The following is a 19,028-nucleotide window of genomic DNA, read 5'->3' as shown; positions in this document are numbered from 1 at the left end:
TAAGCGACATTTTTTAATGATATGATGATGATAGGCTCAGATGATAGGGTAAGGGTTAAAATAGTGCAACATGATATTAACTCCAAAATGGCCGATGTGTTCCTTACATCACTCCTCCTCGCAGCGTCTCATATGGAGGAGGAAACATAGCCTTGCTTGCTTAAAGTAAATAGGAATATCAGCTTTGTTTTTAGACTCGTTATTTCTTTAAATTATCAGATTTCACAACAGATTTCAAAACTGATTTAGTCCGGACGATATCCAATCCTCAAAAATCAAATCATATTTCGATGATATACTTTAATTAGTCTGTGAGAGTAGAGCGTGGACAATTGCATCATATAATGCATGAAATCGCTCCAAGCTCCAAATTTGAAAACCATAGGTTGTACAAAAGTGATGTACACAGCGTTTCGTAGAGATGATGAATGCAGGCATTCGATAATATGAGTGAGGAAAGTGAAGAAAAAAACTTTATCGTAAAGAAATTGTTGCGGTCTCTTCCAAGTCAAGGCATGGTTAAGCAGGCCATAAAACATTGGGACTTCAGACCCCAGCGATGTAACCTAGGATATGCCTTAAGACCCCAAAGAGTGTGATGGCCGAAGGTGGCACCTGATAAAGGATATAATTAAATAAGGCCATTAATTATCTTCAAAAGGGGTGTTTTAATTAACCCAAACACCCAATTTTCACTCATACACTTCCTTGGAGTTTTTTTTAGTATGCATGCAAAGTTTCAGAAAGCTAGTTTTCATGGTTTTGGAGTTATGGAGGAGACACACACACACACACACACACACACACACACACACACACACACACACACACACACACACACACACACACACACACACTTATTTGTATACAAGCCGGTAGGTGGCGATGGGTCGCCGAGCATGGAAACTATAAGATATAGAGCAAAATGGATGTCATTTAGCGGATAGGGAATCAATCACCTTAAGATTATGCATATCAAATCTCATTCAGTTCCATCTACTGATAACTACTCATTATCCATTTGAATGAAAAGTACCGAAAATGCGGTTTGGAATCGGAAATCCCCAAAGTTCGAGGGGGTGTGCTGTGGGTGAACAAAGATCTAAATCGAAAATCCGGCTCGATCATTTGTGCACAATGTATTCCAGACAATTAGTGTGAATTTTCATGACCATCTGACCATAACCCTAGGAGGAGTAGCATTTGGCGCGAAGGCACCTCCAGCTCTCGCATATAATCGATTTTTGCACCAATTGACCTTTGACCCCTGACCTAAGCAAAATCGGTCAATACGTCCTGAGGCAAAGTTGTAGTACTCATTGAGTACCATGAACCTGCAAAGTTTCATTCGTATCGACGCACTCACCTGATCGCTCGGGGGCCTTCAATTTTCGCCAATTTTCGCACATACCCTAATTGTAGAGGGTGCTGCGGGTAAAGTATTCCATATATCACAAAAACCAGAATATATTTGATAGAGCATCACCTGTAGATCATTCGTGCCAAATTTCATAACCCTACATGGGATAATGGCTTTCGGAATTGATTTTGCGTGAACGGTACCGATTTTGAAGGTTTTTCGGTTGTTGTTTGGGAACCAAAGCGTCCCCAGCAGCCATCACAATTTCCAAAGCACTAGGTCATAGGATGTACCTACCACCCGAGTTTGGTCAAAATCCGCCCACGTTTACTACCAATTATGCTGATGACAAACGAACAAACATCCAAACAAACAGACAGAATTACTGACAATAAGGGTCACCTATTTCGGCGACCCAATATAATTTGTGTGGTTCGGCTCGCCACACATGCCTCACCAAACGTCGCCACAGTGAGACAAACACCGCCACATTATTAAAAATGTACATTCCACGTTATTCAAAACACCTCACCACCACGTAACCGCCACGTTATTAAAAACACCTCACCTCCAAGTAATTCAAAACAACTCTGCTGTGCAATTCTAAACACCTCACCACACGTCACTATCGAGACAGGCTTGTTTTAACTGAGGATAAGTACTTGAGTTGCCATGTTGTCATAATTTATGCCAATCATTATACAAACATTTCTTTTGTTCAAGTTTATTTGTAATGTTCGTGATATTGCATTTATATAAGCAATTGAAGTTGAAAATTTGTTTTTAAAAAAAATCAAAAAAATAAACTGAGGATATACACATGGGAGAGGAAGGTGCAGCCCCAAAGTTTGGTACAATTTCACAAAGGTTTGAGGGAGTAGTTCAGTGACAACACAAGACAGGACAATACAGACACTGTACAGATTTATATGTCGATACATACAGTATATAGATATACAATAAAAGTTTAGTTGTATATTTATATATTTGTTTATGTTTGTGTGTTTGTTTATTTATTTTTTATTTTTAAACGGTGAAGCCGCTTCAACATTTGGGTATGTCCTTCCTTCTATCCGTCTGTCCATCAAGCCGTCAAAATGAAGAATAAGAACCTTTAAATCTCACCATATTTAAATCTGAAGGGTTCCAAAGTGCAATTCTATAGGGTTATAAAGGATAATTATAGAGGGTTCTAAAGGGCAATTCTAAAGTTCTAAGGGGTTTCGTTGGTTTCTCGGCTTTGCCTATTTCATATTTAAAATGCCAAACTGAACCTCATCCTTCAGACACAGGTACGATTATATTTAAACAAGGTCTTAGGCTCATAATGGAGCTGCCACTCACACACACATGGACATACTGACAAGACAAACACAGCCACTGAGCTTGGGGGAAGTACTGTCACTTCCCGGGATACTCTGGGTACCAGCGACGTCACAACAATGGTGCCACTTTTCCCACCGCGCTCAGCGGGACATTTCCTCAGGAGCAATTCCCTCCTTCCGATGGATTCCAACCTATTGGGGATTGTCCATTCTCTTAGCCATTTAAATGATGAATGCCAAGCAAAGAAGCAGCACATACCATGTTTTAGGTATTTGGTATGACTCGGCCAGGGTTTGAACCACTGTCCTCCCAGACTCGGCGCTGATACTCTTTCCATTAACATCACCGATTCTGGTTAAATATGCTATTGTAGCAGATAGAAACAAATATACCAAAATTGGTGGTTACCATCACACCACTGAGTCGAGTATATTTGTTGATATGTTTATTTGTTTACTTCTTTGCTTGTTTGTTTATATATGCTTCAAAACATAAAAAATATTGAACCAAATCCAATCAAATTTGGCATGTTGCCTAAGGGTATCCCAAGTATGGTTTCTGTCAAAGTGAAATATCTGGGGTGGGGGTTCAGGGTGGAGGGAACACCCCAATTCTCTCCATGTAAATGAATATCACATAGCACCACCCGGTGTATTACAAATCTTTTTATGTAAAGAAAGTTCAAACTTCAAAATATGCAAGACGGTGATGTTGAAATCTGAGTGAGAATAATCCTTAATTTTCGAAATGTTTCATTTTGTTCATTCCAAGCAGAGCTTCAAACCAAAGTACCCAACAATGAGCTTCACAGAGAAATGGAAGTGATTTTTGCTCATGCCATAAAGAAGCAGAAGGTTGGCTGATGAAGGTGATGTTGTCTGACTTGCAAGCAGATGGAAGATGATCTCGGGCAAACGACAGGGTTAACAGAGTAGAATGTTTGTGAAGTACACATGCTGTCTTTTGATTAAGCCCATTAGTGAAATGACAGTCATTGTTGGGTACAGTAAGAGAGAAATAGTTAATTTCATGGAGTTCGGCAACACTCCACATGAAGGAATGGCACTGGAAAAAAATGGCAACCTCATCAATATACAATTGTTTGTGAACCGTTTCTTCATTGCTGTCTTTGAGTACCGAAGCTCGACTGTTCCCAAAACATCAAGAGTGGAGGGAGTGCGTATTACGAGTATGAGGTTCCGGTTATGGGTTTAGAGCAACGGAAGGGTCTTTCGGGGCTCTGCTGACGATCTCAAAGTTGAGTTGTTATATGTCCCTTTTTAACTGTTTATTTTCTCACCTACATAGTTACTGTCTGTTCCTAGTTCGGTTTTGTTTAAAAAAATCGTGCTATTTTGTGAGTTTTCGTCGACCTTGTCTTACCGGGTTCCTTGAAGCCTACCCATCCTTCCCCTCTTGGTGTACGATCGTTTTTATTTTTATTTTCTCCCCATTACTTTCAATTCCTATCTTCCCCACTTTCCCAACAACCCCCATCCCTCTCAACTAAACACTGCTTCTTGTCTTAAATCCAAAAATTAAAAAAAATACCTTTCTCCTTGCACACCGAGTCCCGATCCTTCTTCTTCTTACTCTTCTTAATCTTCTTACTCTTCTTCTTCCTCTACCTCTTCTTCTTCCTCCTTCTGCCGGAACACCATCTTTATTCTATTTGAGCTGACCCACTCTCGCCATTACCTTCACGATTTCTTCCTACAACCTTCCATTCCCAAATCTTACCTATTCTTCAAAAATACATCAAAAATTAATAATTTTCCTTGTTGGCTGATATCCTTTCCATCAAAATATCCTTTCGATCCACACACCTCCTGTAACCACGTGCCTCTCTCCACCCCCTTCCTGATACGTTCCATCGACCCAGCAGCTTCACTCTGCGTTTACAGTTCCAAACTCACCATACACCTCCACGATTTTACTTCAACCATCCCTTTTCCGAATGTAACGCAATCCATATTTAAAATTAATTAATTAACTTTTGACTATACACCTCCCATACCTACTTGCTTATCCTGTAACCACGTGATCTGTTTCCACCCCCTGTGTTTACCGATTAAAATTCCCCCATTCATCTCACGATTTTTTTCAACAACATTTCCATTACCTAATCTGATGAAAACTCTCTCAAACAACAACAACAACAACAACAACAACAACAATAATAATAATAATAATAATAATAATAATAATAATAATAATAATAATAATAATAATAATAAAACGATCTCTGAAATGCTAGATCTTCCTCTTTTACATGTGTGGTTCTCTTTACTGTATCATCTATATATTAATACTGAAGGACCAATTTTGTGCTCCTCCTAGTGGTCGAGTCACGTTTTTCTCGGGACTGTGACCTGAGAAGTTTTGACATGGTGTACGTCAAAGTAGACACGTGCACAAATCGGGGGACTTCTTCACAAGGAGTAGTGTACACCAAAAATGTCGTGTACAACGACGTTTTGTAGGCCTCATTAGGTAAGGCCATGGAGTACATCGACTGGGATCCGGCTCTTAAGAGAGCCGCCACTGGTTGTCATATTGGGCTCATGGAACGGAATCCGTCTATGACGGGGTTTCGGCAAGTAATGCACTACTCTTCTTCAATTTCAACAGACAGCTCCAAATTTGACCTTTCCCTCATACCTTGTCCAAAAAAATCCAATTGTTACAGCATTTCTTCTCTCCATTCTCTAAATTCGCCTTTATCACATCCATCAATAAATGTCTTTAATCGCATTTCTGACATAAACAAGGACAAATGTGTCCAAGAGCCGCGTCCTAAAAGTTTTGCCTTCACCAGAAGAAGAAGAACAAGAACAAGAAGAGGAAGAGCAAGAAGAAGAAGAAGGAAAAAAAAACACAACAACAACTTCCGATATTTCGTCACGTGCCTTAACGGAGCCAATAGCGAGACCCATCCTGGACGATCGTCGTTCATGACGAGAAAATAGTGTATTTACGAAATTACAATACTTTAAATGGAATAATCTTTAAATAGTAACGTGAACTTTTCGAAACTTTAAAGCAAATGTCCGAATATATTTAAATGTTCATGATAGACGCTCTCAAAAGGCACCCTCAATGCGAGGATGTGTACAGGTGTTTAGTATTTGAGGAGATCCGGATCCTGTATATAAAAGAGCCGAGTCCAAAAGGTTTTGTCTTCACAAGAACAAGAACAACAAGAACAACAAGAACAACAAGAACAACAAGAACAACAAGAACAACAAGAACAACAAGAACAACAAGAACAACAAGAACAACAAGAACAACAAGAACAACAAGAACAACAAGAACAACAACAACAACAACAACGCCGAGCTCTCTTTGAGCCACGTATCGCAAGCGAGACGTGGCTAAAAATTTAAAACCCAAGTTTGCTATGAATGTTCGCTTTCCATCAACCATTCTTTTTTCCAACTTCATTGCCAACTCACCCCTCTCACACACTTCTCCCTCCAAGTCTCCCTCTCACCTTTCTCAAAAATACCCCCTCACCTTTCTCGCTCAAATCTCCCCACTGTCCCTTCTCCCATCATTCATCCCCCTCACTCACCCTTCTCAAACTTTCCTCCCTCAAGACGTCTCAGACTCCCAAGTATCTCTCCCTGGTTACTCCCTCCTCTGAAATGACAGACCGAAGCCTCGTCCTGGTGGAAAAGTTGCTCTCTTCATCAAAGACTATTCCTCACTCTCCAAGCACTGCCATCACTCCCCCACACCCCCAGGAATACCTCTGGCTACGACTTCCCCTCCACTCCCACCTCATGTTTATATGTGTACTGCACCGTTAACCAAACAGTGATGACTCCATTTACACCTCACCATCCGAAAACATGGACCAACTTCTATCTTCTCATCCAAACTCTCTCTTGCTCATATGTGGTGACTGCAATTGTCATCATGCCAGTTGGCTGGGTGTGGGAACCTCTCTCACCTGTGATGGCACTTCAGCAAAAGCTTTCTGCAACTCATTGGGACTGACTCAATCGGTCAATTTCTTGACCCAGATCTCAACCAATGGTACTCTTTCTCTTCTGGATCTGATTTTGACAAATTTCCCTGAAAATATCTGCTGATCTTCCTCCGATCCTAACTGTACTTCTGACCACGTGCTTGTCAAAGTGGACATCTCTCTGGCTGTTATCAGAGAACCACCTCAGTGCCGTCGAGTCTGGCATTTCACTCAATCCAACTGGCAGGGCCTCCAAGCAGCCATTAAATTTCGAGACCAGTCTCCCATCGCTACTTTCTCCAACATCACCTCATCCTGGGAATTCTTTGAAAGAAACATGCTCTCCCTCATGCACAGATTTATCACCTCTCGTCTTCAGTTGTCCTACCCCTCCTCCCGCCCATGGTTTCCTGAAGCTTGTGGCGAGGCAGTTGTCCTGAAACAACTTGCCTTTTCATCATAGAAAGCAAACCCAACTGAGGGTGTTCTCAGTTCCTTCAATAAAGCTCAGAACAAGTGTGTATCTACCCTCAGGAGAGCCAGAAAACAACACCTTTCTCATCTCAAGTCTGAACTCTCAAACCTCTTTCCCTCAAAATCCTGGTGGCGTCGAATCAAATCTGCTTCTGGTGTATGTTCCCCCTCCATCCCCTCCCTTATGTCAAATGGTCGCACTGCTGATACCGCACGTGAAAAGGCTGCATGCCTTAACTCGGTGTTTGCATCTAAATCTTGTGTCCAAAACTCATCACTTTCTCCACCCACCTTACCCAGTCGCACCCAACTGTCCCTGGAGTCTATGTCCTTTTCTCCTGACAAGGTGGAGAGCTTGCTGTCAAACCTCGACTCAGATTCTGCAACCGGTCCAGACGGCATCAGCCCACGTGTCGTAAAAACCTGCTCCTCTGCGCTTGCTCACCTTCTCTATTGTACTATTCACCCTCTCATTTGCTAAAGGTCATCTGCCATCTGCATGGAAATCAGCAAACATTACCACTCTGCATAAAAAGGTGAAAAAACCGGGACATACACATAAAAAGGTGTATGCCCCGGTTAGAATAGGTGTACCATATCCCTGTGTGTCGTAAGAGGCGACCAGGGTTGCGTCAGCAAGGGCATCCGGCGTAAAAACCGATGCCAAATCATCATGCGGACAACAAAACGAATTTCCATACCGGATCGGTCGAGGCCCGGGTTACCAACGACCGCCACCGGTACCGGTGGTCAGCAGGGTACCAGTGGAAATTGTGGTACTGCTGGGCGAAGGAGGAGAAGGAGACGGGAAGGCGAGTCCGGAGGCAGTGGGAGAGGGGGAAGGGTAGAAGTGTGCAGGTGAGAGTTGGAACTCTGAATGTTGGGACTATGACTGGCAAAGGGCGAGAGTTGGCTGATATGATGGAGAGAAGAAAGGTGGACATACTGTGTGTACAAGAGACCAAGTGGATGGGGAGTAAGGCGAGGAGCATTGGAGGTGGTTTCAAACTGTTCTACCATGGTGTGGATGGGAGGAGAAATGGTGTGGGGGTAATCCTGAAGGAAGATTATGTCAAGAGGGTATTGGAGGTGAGGAGAGTGTCTGACCGAGTGATGAGTGTGAAGTTGGAAATTGAAGCGATGATGATGAATGTCATCAGTGCATATGCCCCGCATATGGGGTGTGAGATGGAGTATAAAGAAGATTTCTGGAGTGAGTTAGATGAAGTGGTGGAGAGTGTATCCAAGAATGAAAGAGTGGTGATTTGAGCAGATTTCAATGGGCATGTTGGTGAAGGGAATAAAGAGGATGAGGAGGTGATGGGTAGGTACGGTCTCAACAAGAGAAATGTGGAAGGGCAAATGGTGGTAGAGTTTGCAAAAAGAATGGAAATGGCAGTGGTAAATACATATTTCAAGAAGAAGGAGGAACACAGGGTGACATACAAGAGTGGAGGAAAGTGCACACAGGTGGATTACATCTTAAGCAGGAGATTAAACCTGAAAGAGATTAGTGACTGTAAGGTGGTGGCAGGGGAGAGTGTAGCTCGACAGCATCGATTGATGGTCTGTAGGATGACTGTAGAGGTGAGGTTGAGGAAGAGAGTGAGGGCTGAACCAAGGACCAGATGGTGGAAGCTGAAGGAGGAAGACTGTTGCGTGAAATTTAGGGAGGAGGTGAGACAGGCGTTGGATGGTGGTAAAGATGGGTGGGATGATTGGGCAACGACAGCAGAAGTTGTGAGGGAGATAGCTAGGAAGGTACTTGGTGTGACATCTGGACAGAGGAAGGAAGATAAGGAGACTTGGTGGTGGAATGAGGAAGTACAGGAAAGTATAAGGAAGAAGGGGTTGGCGAAAAAGAAGTGGGATAGTCAGAGAGATGAAGAAAGTAGGCAGGAGTACAAGGAGTGGCGGCGAAAGGCAAAAAGAGAGGTGGCAAAGGCCAAGGAAAAGGCATATGGTGAGCTGTATGAGAAGTTGGATACAAAAGAAGGGGAAAAGGATTTATACCGATTGGCAAGACAGAGGGACCGAGCTGGGAAGGATGTGCTGCAGGTTCGGGTGATAAAGGACGCAAATGGGAATGTGCTGACGAGCGAGGAGAGTGTGTTGAGAAGGTGGATGGAGTACTTTGAGGAGCTGATGAATGAAGAAAATGAGAGAGAGAGAAGGTTGGAAGAGGTGGAGATAGTGAATCTGGAAGTGGGGTGGATCAGTAAGGATGAAGTGAGGACTGCTATGAAGAAGCTGAAAAGTGGAAAGGCGGTTGGCCCAGATGGTATACCAGTGGAGGCATGGAAGTGCTTCGGAGAGATGGCAGTGGGGTTGTTAACCAGATTGTTTAATGAAGTCTTGGAAAGAGAGGATGCCGGAGGAGTGGAGATTAAGTGTACTGGTTCCGATTTTCAAGAATAAGGGTGATGTGCAGAGCTGTGGAAATTACAGAGGGATAAAGTTGTTAAGCCACACCATGAAGTTGTGGGAAAGAGTAGTGGAAGCTCGGTTGAGAGGAGAGGTGATGATCTGTGAGCAGCAATATGGGTTTATGCCAGGAAAGAGCACCACTGATGCGATGTTTGCTTTGAGAATGTTGATGGAGAAGCATAGGGAAGGTCAGAAGGAGTTACACTGTGTGTTTGTGGATTTAGAGAAAGCTTATGATAGGGTTCCAAGAGAGGAGTTGTGGCATTGTATGAGGAAGTCGGGAGTGGTGGAGAAGTATGTGAAGATCGTGCAGGATATGTATGAGGACAGTGTGACAGCGGTGAGGTGTGCGTAGGAATGATGGACCAGTTAAAGGTAAAAGTGGGATTGCACCAAGGATCGACTCTGAGCCCTTTCCTGTTTGCAATGGTGATGGACAGTTTGACGGACGAGATCAGACTGGAGTCCCCATGGACTATGATGTTCGCGGATGACATCATGATCTGTGGGGAGAGTAGGGAGCAGGCTGAGGCGAGCCTCGAGAGGTGGAGGTACGCACTGGAGAGAAGGGGAATGATAGTCAGTCGGAGTAAGACGGAGTACATGTGCGTAAATGAGAGGGAGGGTGGTGGTATGGTGCGGTTGCAAGGAGTTTAGGTGGGGAAGGTGGATGGGTTTAAATGCTTGGGATCAACTGTCCAAAGTAACGGAGAGTGTGGGAGAGAAGTGAAAAAGAGAGTGCAGGCAGGATGGAGTGGGTGGAGAAGAGTTGCAGGAATGATTTGTGACAGAAGGGTAGCTGCAAGAGTGAAGGGGAAAGTATACAAGACGGTAGTGAGACCAGCTATGTTGTATGGTTTGGAGGCGGTGGCACTAACAAAAAGACAGGAAGCGGAGCTGGAGGTGGCAGAGTTAAAGATGCTGCGATTCTCGTTGGGAATGACGAGGATGGATAGGATAAGAAAGGAGTATATTAGAGGGACAGCGCAGGTAGGACGGTTTGGAGACAAAGTGAGAGAGGCGAGATTGAGATGGTTTGGACATGTGCACAGGAGGGAAGCGGAGTATATCAGGAGAAGGATGTTGAAAATGGAGCCGCCAGGCAGGAGGAGAAGAGGAAGGCCAAAGAATAGGTTCATGGATACGTTGAGGGCGGACATACAGGTGGTTGGAGTGTCAATGGAAGATGTGGAGGATAGAGCGAAATGGAGACGGTTGATCCACTGTGACGACCCCTAGCGGGAGTGAGCCGAAAGAAGAAGAAGAAGATAAAAGGGTGAAAAAACAGATCCCTGCAACTACAGACCAATTAGCCGTCTCCCAATCATCAGCAAGGTTATGGAATCCATCATCGCTTCAGACATTAAATCCTTCCTCTTCTCCAATGGCTTGATTTCCGATCATCAATTTGGTTTCAGACCAGGTCACTCTACCCTGGATATGCTGCTTCTGTTCTCCCAACAATGGATGGAGGTCCTCAATGGCAGACAGCAACTCGGAGCCTTCTCACCAGACATATCACATTCTTTCGATATGGTCTGGCACCCTGCCCTGCTCACCAAACTCTCTTCCTATCGTATCCAAGGCAATCTCCACTCATGGCTCGCAAATTTCCTCTCCTGTCTCAGTCAACGTGTGGCCCAAAATGGAGTTCTTTCATCCCCTCTTCCTGTCTAGGCTGGAGTTTCTCAAGTTAGCATTCTGGGCTCTGTTCTTTTTCTGGTTTTTATCAACGATCTCTCTGACTCTCTGTAAAATCCTCTTTATCTCATTGCTGATGACTCCACCCTCTGCCATCCCATCTGTCATCCCTCAGACCGGCAAGCAGCAGCTTTTTCGCTCACTCCAGATCTCGGTAAAATCACAAACTGGTCCAACACGGGCAACATGTCTTTCAATCCGGACAAATCGAACACTCTCACGATGTCTCTCTGAAAGGACCGTTTGGCAACCCACCCCATCCACTTGTAAATATATCAACATATAAATATATATAAAAATATATATATATATAAATAAATAAATATATGAATATAAATATATGTACAAGCCCGTAAGAGACATGGGTGGTTGCTACATAATTGTATACTAGTCATGCAGTTTTTGACGGATCGGGCTGAAAGTTTTTGACAAAGAGGTTGATTATAGTGCGTATAAAATCGCGGAAGGCGATTTTTGATTTTCGAAAAAATAATTTTTTAAAGATTTCAAAAAAGATTTCAAAGTCCTGTTGCTAGGCAATGGTGGTGTCCATAGCAACGGTGCTCAAAAGCATACAACTAGATCCTGTTATGAACCGACCTGTCAAGTTTCATCAAAATCGGTTGACTCCTCTGGCCTCCAGAGCTGTCCATTACATACAAACATACAGACAGACGGAAAACCTGAGAATAACGGTAGTCGAGCGACCACCCAATATATCTTCTCTATATTACGAAAACTCTCACTTTGTATATTGGGTGGTCGCTAGACTACCCTTAGTCTCAGGTTTTCCGTCTGTCTGTCTGTATGTATGTAATGGACAGCTCTGGAGGCCAGAGGAGTCAACCGATTTTGATGAAACTTGACTGGTAGGTTCATACCAGGATCTAGTTGTATGCTTTTGAGCACCGTTGCTATGGACGCCACCGTTGCCAAACAACGGAACTTTGAAAGAAAATTTAAAATCCGAAAAAAAAAATCGAAAATCAAAAATCGGCTTCCGTGCTTTTATGCGCATTATAATCAACCTCTGTCAAAAATTTTCAGCCAGATCCATCAAAAACTGTCGGACGAGTATGCAATTATATTACTATATGCTTTCACCCCAACCTTTGCATTGGGATTCCCTAACGTCGGGTTAGGGAATCGAACACAAATGATGAATGGACAGTTGCTCGTCATGTACCTATATGGAACAATGAACGGCAAAAATGCCATCTGATGTGTTCTCTTATCTACATATTTCAAATTCGCCTTAGTCTAGCAACCACCCATGTCGTCTACCAGCTTGTATGTATGTATGTATGTATGTATGTATGTATGTATGTATGTATGTATGTATGTTCCCGAAATACAGCCAAAACGGCAAACGATAGCACAAAAATTTTAGGACCACCTTATTCACCATTCTCCTGTGGTGTACATTATCAAGTTTCCTTAAAATCGGGGAACGAAAAAAATATTAAAAAATCAATTCCCAATTCAGTCAAGTACTCTTCGGGAGTATTTGATCAATGCAAACAACCTCAGCGGTATAGTTCGCTGGAGCTATCTTTTTTGTTTCTTGAAATGATTTATTTAAAAATCTCAAACATTTAGTATAGACAAAGAACGATTTATTTTTAAGCATAAAATAAACATTGCCAGTTTGATCTAATACTTCCGTGTTCCTTAATAAATAAAATTGTGTTGAGAAGATTACGCACAATAATTTCTTCGACTTTCTTTTCTCCTTTTTTTTCACATTGATGTGCAACATCAAGTTTCATTCAAATCAGGCAACGAAAAAAAAATATTTTAAAAAATCAATTCCCGATTCAGTCAAGTACTCTTCGGGAGAATTTGATCAATGTAAAAATCTCCATTATAGTTCGCTGGAGCGATCTTTATTTTTTTTTGAAATGATTTTTTTTATCAACCGCTGTCACAACAGGAATCCAATGGGTTTACGGGTCATCTCGTATATATATATATATATATATATATATATATATATATATATATATATATATATATATATATATATATATATATATATATATATATATATATATATATATATATATGTATGTACATGTAAATATATTTATTTATTTATATTTACATATGCATTTACACAAATATATATATATATATATATATATATATATATATATATATATATATATATATATATATATATATATATATATATATTATATACAAATACATATAATATATATAGTTATGTTTTTATGCACATATATATATATATATATATATATATATATATATATATATATATATATATATATATATATATATATATATATATATATTGTTGTGGTTGACCAAATTCACAAACCACCATTCAGGTCCCTTAGGTGAGATATCTCGGTAAGTATATGTGTAGTTAGGCCCAAACCCGTTGTCTAGAGGGAATAAATGTCAATCAGTCGGGCTGCGACTCTTCAGGATAGCCGTTTTTCTTTTACTATCTTTGTTTTGGACCAGCCGCCATTATTACCACCACCAACCACGTCTCAACAGCCATCACAACAACAACCACCAACCACAACGCCGCTTCACAACAACAACCACCAACCACAACGCCGCTTCACAACAACAACCACCAACCACAACGCCGCCTCACAACAACAACCACCAACCACAACGCCGCTTCACAACAACAGCCACGACCTTTACCGTCACAACTCGCCACCATCGCATCACCGTCATTCCCACGCCACTTGTGGGCGCCGATGCTGGACTCGTGCAGGGCGCGCACCGAGCAGCGTGTTCAAAAACATCACGGACTTTCCGCAGAAAACGGATCAAAAACAACTCACGCCCACTTTTGTTCCGTCCAATCGGTGAGTGAGGGGCGAATTGGCCCCGCCTCCAGGGCGTTGGAGGGCGGTCGCTATATGCAAATTCATGGATCAAAAAGCATTCACGCCCACTTTTCCTCGGGCCAATGGGGAGCCAGTTAGAGAGGTGAAGGGTCAGAGGCAGAGGGTCAAGGGTGAAAGAGCGAAGCCACGGGGCTTATATAAACGGCTGCGTTCGTCAGTCAACGGCAGTTCAGTTGGAAGTTCAGTTGAGAGTGTGCGGAGTTCAAGAGAGTCGTCGGTGGAGCTGGAAAGAAGTGGTACTAGTCAGAGTGAAGAGGACGGAGCTGTGGACAGGTGACGGCGGCGAAGGCGGACGAGGGGGTGCTCGCGTCGGTGCCGGGAGCTGCCCAGGGAGAGGCCAGTAATGCGACCGAGGTCGAGGAGGAGACGCTCGCCGCGGGACCCGAGACAGGGCGATATCCTCCTTCCCCCGAGCATCAGCAACCCCCTCCTGTTTCCCCCCGTGCTGAGATAGTGCGACAAAGGGGGCCCCCTTCCCACCCCCTACCAGACACTGTCCGCGAGGCCCGCGGAGTTGAGGCACCACCACCGCTCCGCGTCTCATCATCAGACGGGTAGGCCCGACACGGTCTCGGCTCCAGGCCCGCCTACCCCCCTCATCCTGGAGGGTGGTTCTCTTTTCTTTTGCTTTGGGAATATGTGTTGTCGGCGCCGTCTGTGAAGTAAAATTGTATAAGTGTTGCCGTGTGCCCGGTAGTCGGTTCGATCTGCATTGTTGCATTTGCTTTTTGTGTAATATTGCATTGTCTTCTTCTTTTACATTTGCTTTTGGTGTAATTGTATATGTGTGCTTTCCGTTCATTGCGAAATAAATGTGCTTATTGTTGAACTGTTTTCCCGCTTCGCTTCGTCTTTTCTTTCATTGAATCTCCATCTTGCTTCACGTAAAGGGTTGGTCGTGGGCTAAAACGCCTGATAATTAATCGAACCGTCGAGGCCGACGAATAACACCGCTCGGTTATCCCGATAGTACGGAACGGGTCGCTTAAAGTGGCCCGTGTCCGAAGTCGACCTGCGGCGAGGTGCGATCGCCCGGTCTACCCTCCGTGTGGGTACTTAGGTAGGTCGAATTTGGCGAGCAACCCTATCCCACGCGGGGGCCGATTGGCACGATCGTGGTGAGACCGAAAGGTCCACCCATGACTGGTTCCCGGCGTTAGTCCGAGAGGGTCACGACTGGATTGTCCGTCCGGTGGGCGACGTGCTGCGATTCGAGTTACGTGGCCGTCCGCACGCCGGCGGGCGCGAATCAGCAACAATATATATGGATATGTATAAATATATATAAAAATATAAGTATATATATATATATATATATGCTTACATATACATATATAAATATATATTTATACATATACATTTATATATATATATATATATATATATATATATATATATATATATATGTCTAAATTTATATATATAAATGTATGTATATGTATATATAGATATATAGATATATATATATATATATATATATATATATATATATATATATATATATATATATATATCAAATGTGTGTGTTTGGGTGTGTGCAAGGTACCTGCACGCACTGCTCTTCTGCATGACCTCAGCACGATGATAACCCGAGATGCGACAAAAGCCGTCGTTGCTGTAGACGATGGGCCAATCCACAACTTGAGCGTTACCCAGGAGGAAGTTGGTATCTGCGGTTGAAACGAATGCCACGTGATGAGTGAACAATTCCCAAGGACCTGTTACAATTAAATAAAATTATGCATTCAACGTGAATCTGTAACAACAATTCAACTCCTGAACCGTAGAACTAATACTGATGGCAAGGACGCCATGTTCATGCATTGGATGGTGAATGAAGCTTTGACGATTCCCCTCGAGAAAAAAAAGTGACATTTTGATTGATGTGGATTTGCAGAGGAATCGATGCGATTGTCAAGAAGAAAGTTCCATCAACCCAGGTAAAGGTATCTTGTGTGTGTTACAGTAGAATAAGAGCAATTTCTAGAGCTCTGCATCATTTCACATGCAATGGGTTCAACCAATCTGTTCCTTCTGTTTCGATGCACCGATTGTGCCCTTGGTATTGGTTTTGATTTGGCTTCGACCCATTTTGATAAAAAGTATATAAATCAGTGAGAAGTGATCATGTTTACCTCCCTTGACAATTGTGATTTTTTTTTTCACTTGTTTTCCCTGGAATTTCATTCTTAGATCCAAGCGGTTCTTTCTGTTGTCCTTTTTCAATTCACAGGAGTTAAAATAATTATTCATCTCATTGTGCGCAGAAAAAGACAAACCCGTAACAATTATTTCCTGCTAATTAAATTATTACCAAAATGTTTTACTTTTAAAATAATGGCAAAAACGAGTCCACAACTTGCGGGTTCCCTGGATCGTTCTGAGTGCACTTGTGAGGGCAGTTTGCGAGCAGGATTTGCAGAAACGAACTTGATTAGGTTAAATTTATGTCATGATGAACAACACTCAGCCGTGCACACACACGCACACACACACACACACACACACACACACACACACACACACACACACACACACACACACACACACACACACACACACACACACACACGCACACACACACGCACACACACACGCACACACACACGCAACCGATTCATTGGGAAGGCAGAGCAGGCAGCAAATTGTCTTTTATAGCGACGTCTGGTCGAAGCGAAAAGGAGAGCTGCCACATGAAGTTAATCACAACTTTTCGATTACTTTACCCACTCTGTCAGAGAAGTTAAGCGATGCTTGCTCAGCGACCGCTTTGTGGCATTGAGGATGTGATTCCGCTACGATCAGGCATTTCGTGCAAATCACGCAATGGGATGCGTGCGCGCATCGATGCGATGAATGAACGCGCACATCGGCACCGGGGCAAATCAAATGGAGTGCAAGGTCCTGAGAAGAGCAGCGTCACTCGGCTGCAGGAGCTGTAATTGCGAAAGAGCATTCGAAAGCAATGCTGCCAACGCAACACCGAAGCACGTGATCACTGGCGCTCTCAATATTGGAGGCACTGTGCGCGAGCTTTAAAGAAGCAACAAGCGCAGCAAGGCTTGGGGGACAAGAAGCGCGCAGCAAGGCTTGGGGGACAAGAAGCGCGCAGCAAGGCTTGGGGGACAAGAAGCGCGCAGCAAGGCTTGGGGGACAAGAAGCACGCAGCAAGGCTTGGGGGACAAGAAGCGCGCAGCAAGGCTTGGAGGACAAGAAGCGCGCAGCAAGGCTTGGGGGACAAGAAGCGTGCAGCAAGGCTTGGGGGACAAGAAGCGCGCAGCAAGGCTTGGGGGACAAGAAGCGCGCAGCAAGGCTTGGGGGACAAGAAGCGCACAGCAAGGCTTGGGGGACAAGAAGCGCGCAGCAAGGCTTGGGGGACAAGAAGCACGCAGCAAGGCTTGGGGGACAAGAAGCACGCAGCAAGGCTTGGGGGACAAGAAGCGCACAGCAAGGCTTGGGAGAGAAGAAGCGCAGAGCAAGGCTTGGGGGACAAGAAGCGCGCAGCAAGGCTTGGAGGACAAGAAGCGCGCAGCAAGGCTTGGGGGACAAGAAGCGCACAGCAAGGCTTGGGGGACAAGAAGCGCACAGCAAGGCTTGGGGGACAAGAAGCGCACAGCAAGGCTTGGGGGACAAGAAGCACACAGCAAGGCTTGGGGGACAAGAAGCGCAGAGCAAGGCTTGGGGGACAAGAAGCACGCAACAAGGCTTACCTGGGAAGCGACGCACGATGTTCTCCAGGAAGGTGTTTTGAGGTGCCACCAGTCCTCTGCGCCCCGCAGGCATCCTGCGCAGCTGCGGGCCGGGGTCGCTCGGGAGGTGCCCGCGAAGCACCCGTACCTCGTGCCGTCAAAGCCGTGGGTTCTAACGGGAACGCAATGAGAGCCACGCAAAGGCGATGCGGGCAAGGCCAGAGTCTCTGAGCGCACGTCCTCATGATAACCTCCGGCGCTCGCTTACAGCATAGTCGGCCGCCGGTGATGCCATGCCCACCAGTCGTTGTGCCCGGTGCTCCCCATCGCGTGCCACCCCTCCTGTGCGCCCAATCTCGGGAGAATCTCAAATCATCCCTCCCCTTTTGGATCGGCTCCACCTCTCACCTCCACCCAAATCCCTCTCCCACCTCAAAATGCGCGCTTACATCCCGTGCAGCCATCGTGCACGTGCGTTGCTCGTCACTCGCAACGTCGTGCACTTTGGGGAAGCAGCTGTGGAGCACCCTTTCGAGTCAGGGCAAAGTCGAGAAAACGTACAAAACGCGACGCGATTATAAAGTGCCGCCGCAACCGCACCGCGCACTCCAATGTGTACAACAGAAATCGCGGGGGCCGAGGGTGCTCCGTGCGTCGTAACGAGGCTCACGCATGGGAGGCGAGCGCCACACCCGGTCACATCATGCGCTTCAACAACGACAGGTGTAGTTGCGAGAGAAGGGTCGCCGCACCAGCGCGGAATCGCGGGCGACGCGAACAGGCGACGGACCGTCGCTGTGCGCATTCCTGCGCACCTGGCACAGTGGGCTCCGATCTCGTACAGGCAAAGATCAAATATTCAATGGACGGACTCGGTCGCTTCATCGCTTCGGATCGTCCGCTGTGCATCTCCCAGGCGGACGATTCGAACTCAACAGCTGAGTCGTTACAAAGATTTCAGATGGTACGGTTCGTGCTGGTAGAGTTCGTGCTGAAAGAGTTCGCGCTGGAAGAGTTCGTGCTGGTAGAGTTCGTGCTGGTAGAGTTCGTGCTGGTAGAGTTCGTGCTGGTAGAGTTCGTGCTGGTAGAGTTCGTGCTGGTACAGTACGTGCTGGTAGAGTACGTGCTGGTAGAGTTCGTTCTGGTAGAGTACGTGATGGTACAGTACGTGCTGGTAGAGTAAC

At 44.6% G+C, this 19,028-nt stretch overlaps 1 protein-coding gene across 3 annotated transcripts in view; it reads right to left on the bottom strand.

The window, feature by feature from the left end:
• KCNH1 (potassium voltage-gated channel subfamily H member 1) overlaps positions 1-18,762 on the bottom strand; it is a 559,936-nt gene extending 541,174 nt beyond the window's left edge. Inside the window, exons 1-2 of one of the 3 annotated variants that reach the window (XM_085893962.1) lie at positions 17,866-18,762; positions 15,702-15,825 (exon numbers count right to left, since the gene is read on the bottom strand). In XM_085893962.1, the coding sequence (XP_085750088.1) occupies positions 15,702-15,825; positions 17,866-17,938 (197 nt within the window). In that variant the 5' untranslated portion in view covers positions 17,939-18,762. Of the gene's footprint in view, positions 1-4,237; positions 4,751-15,701; positions 15,826-17,865 lie in introns of those variants that run through there. The other 2 variants (XM_085893960.1, XM_085893961.1) reach the window with 2 other exon arrangements.
• Positions 18,763-19,028: the final 266 nt, after the last annotated feature.

Source organism: Eptatretus burgeri, chromosome 9 (genome assembly GCF_056783735.1).
Source record: "Eptatretus burgeri isolate ZD-2024b chromosome 9, Ebu_testis_v1, whole genome shotgun sequence".
Taxonomy (NCBI): Eukaryota; Metazoa; Chordata; class Myxini; order Myxiniformes; family Myxinidae; genus Eptatretus; species Eptatretus burgeri.
Note: the sequence above shows the minus strand (reverse complement) of the source record. Positions and strands in the feature narration are given on the sequence as shown.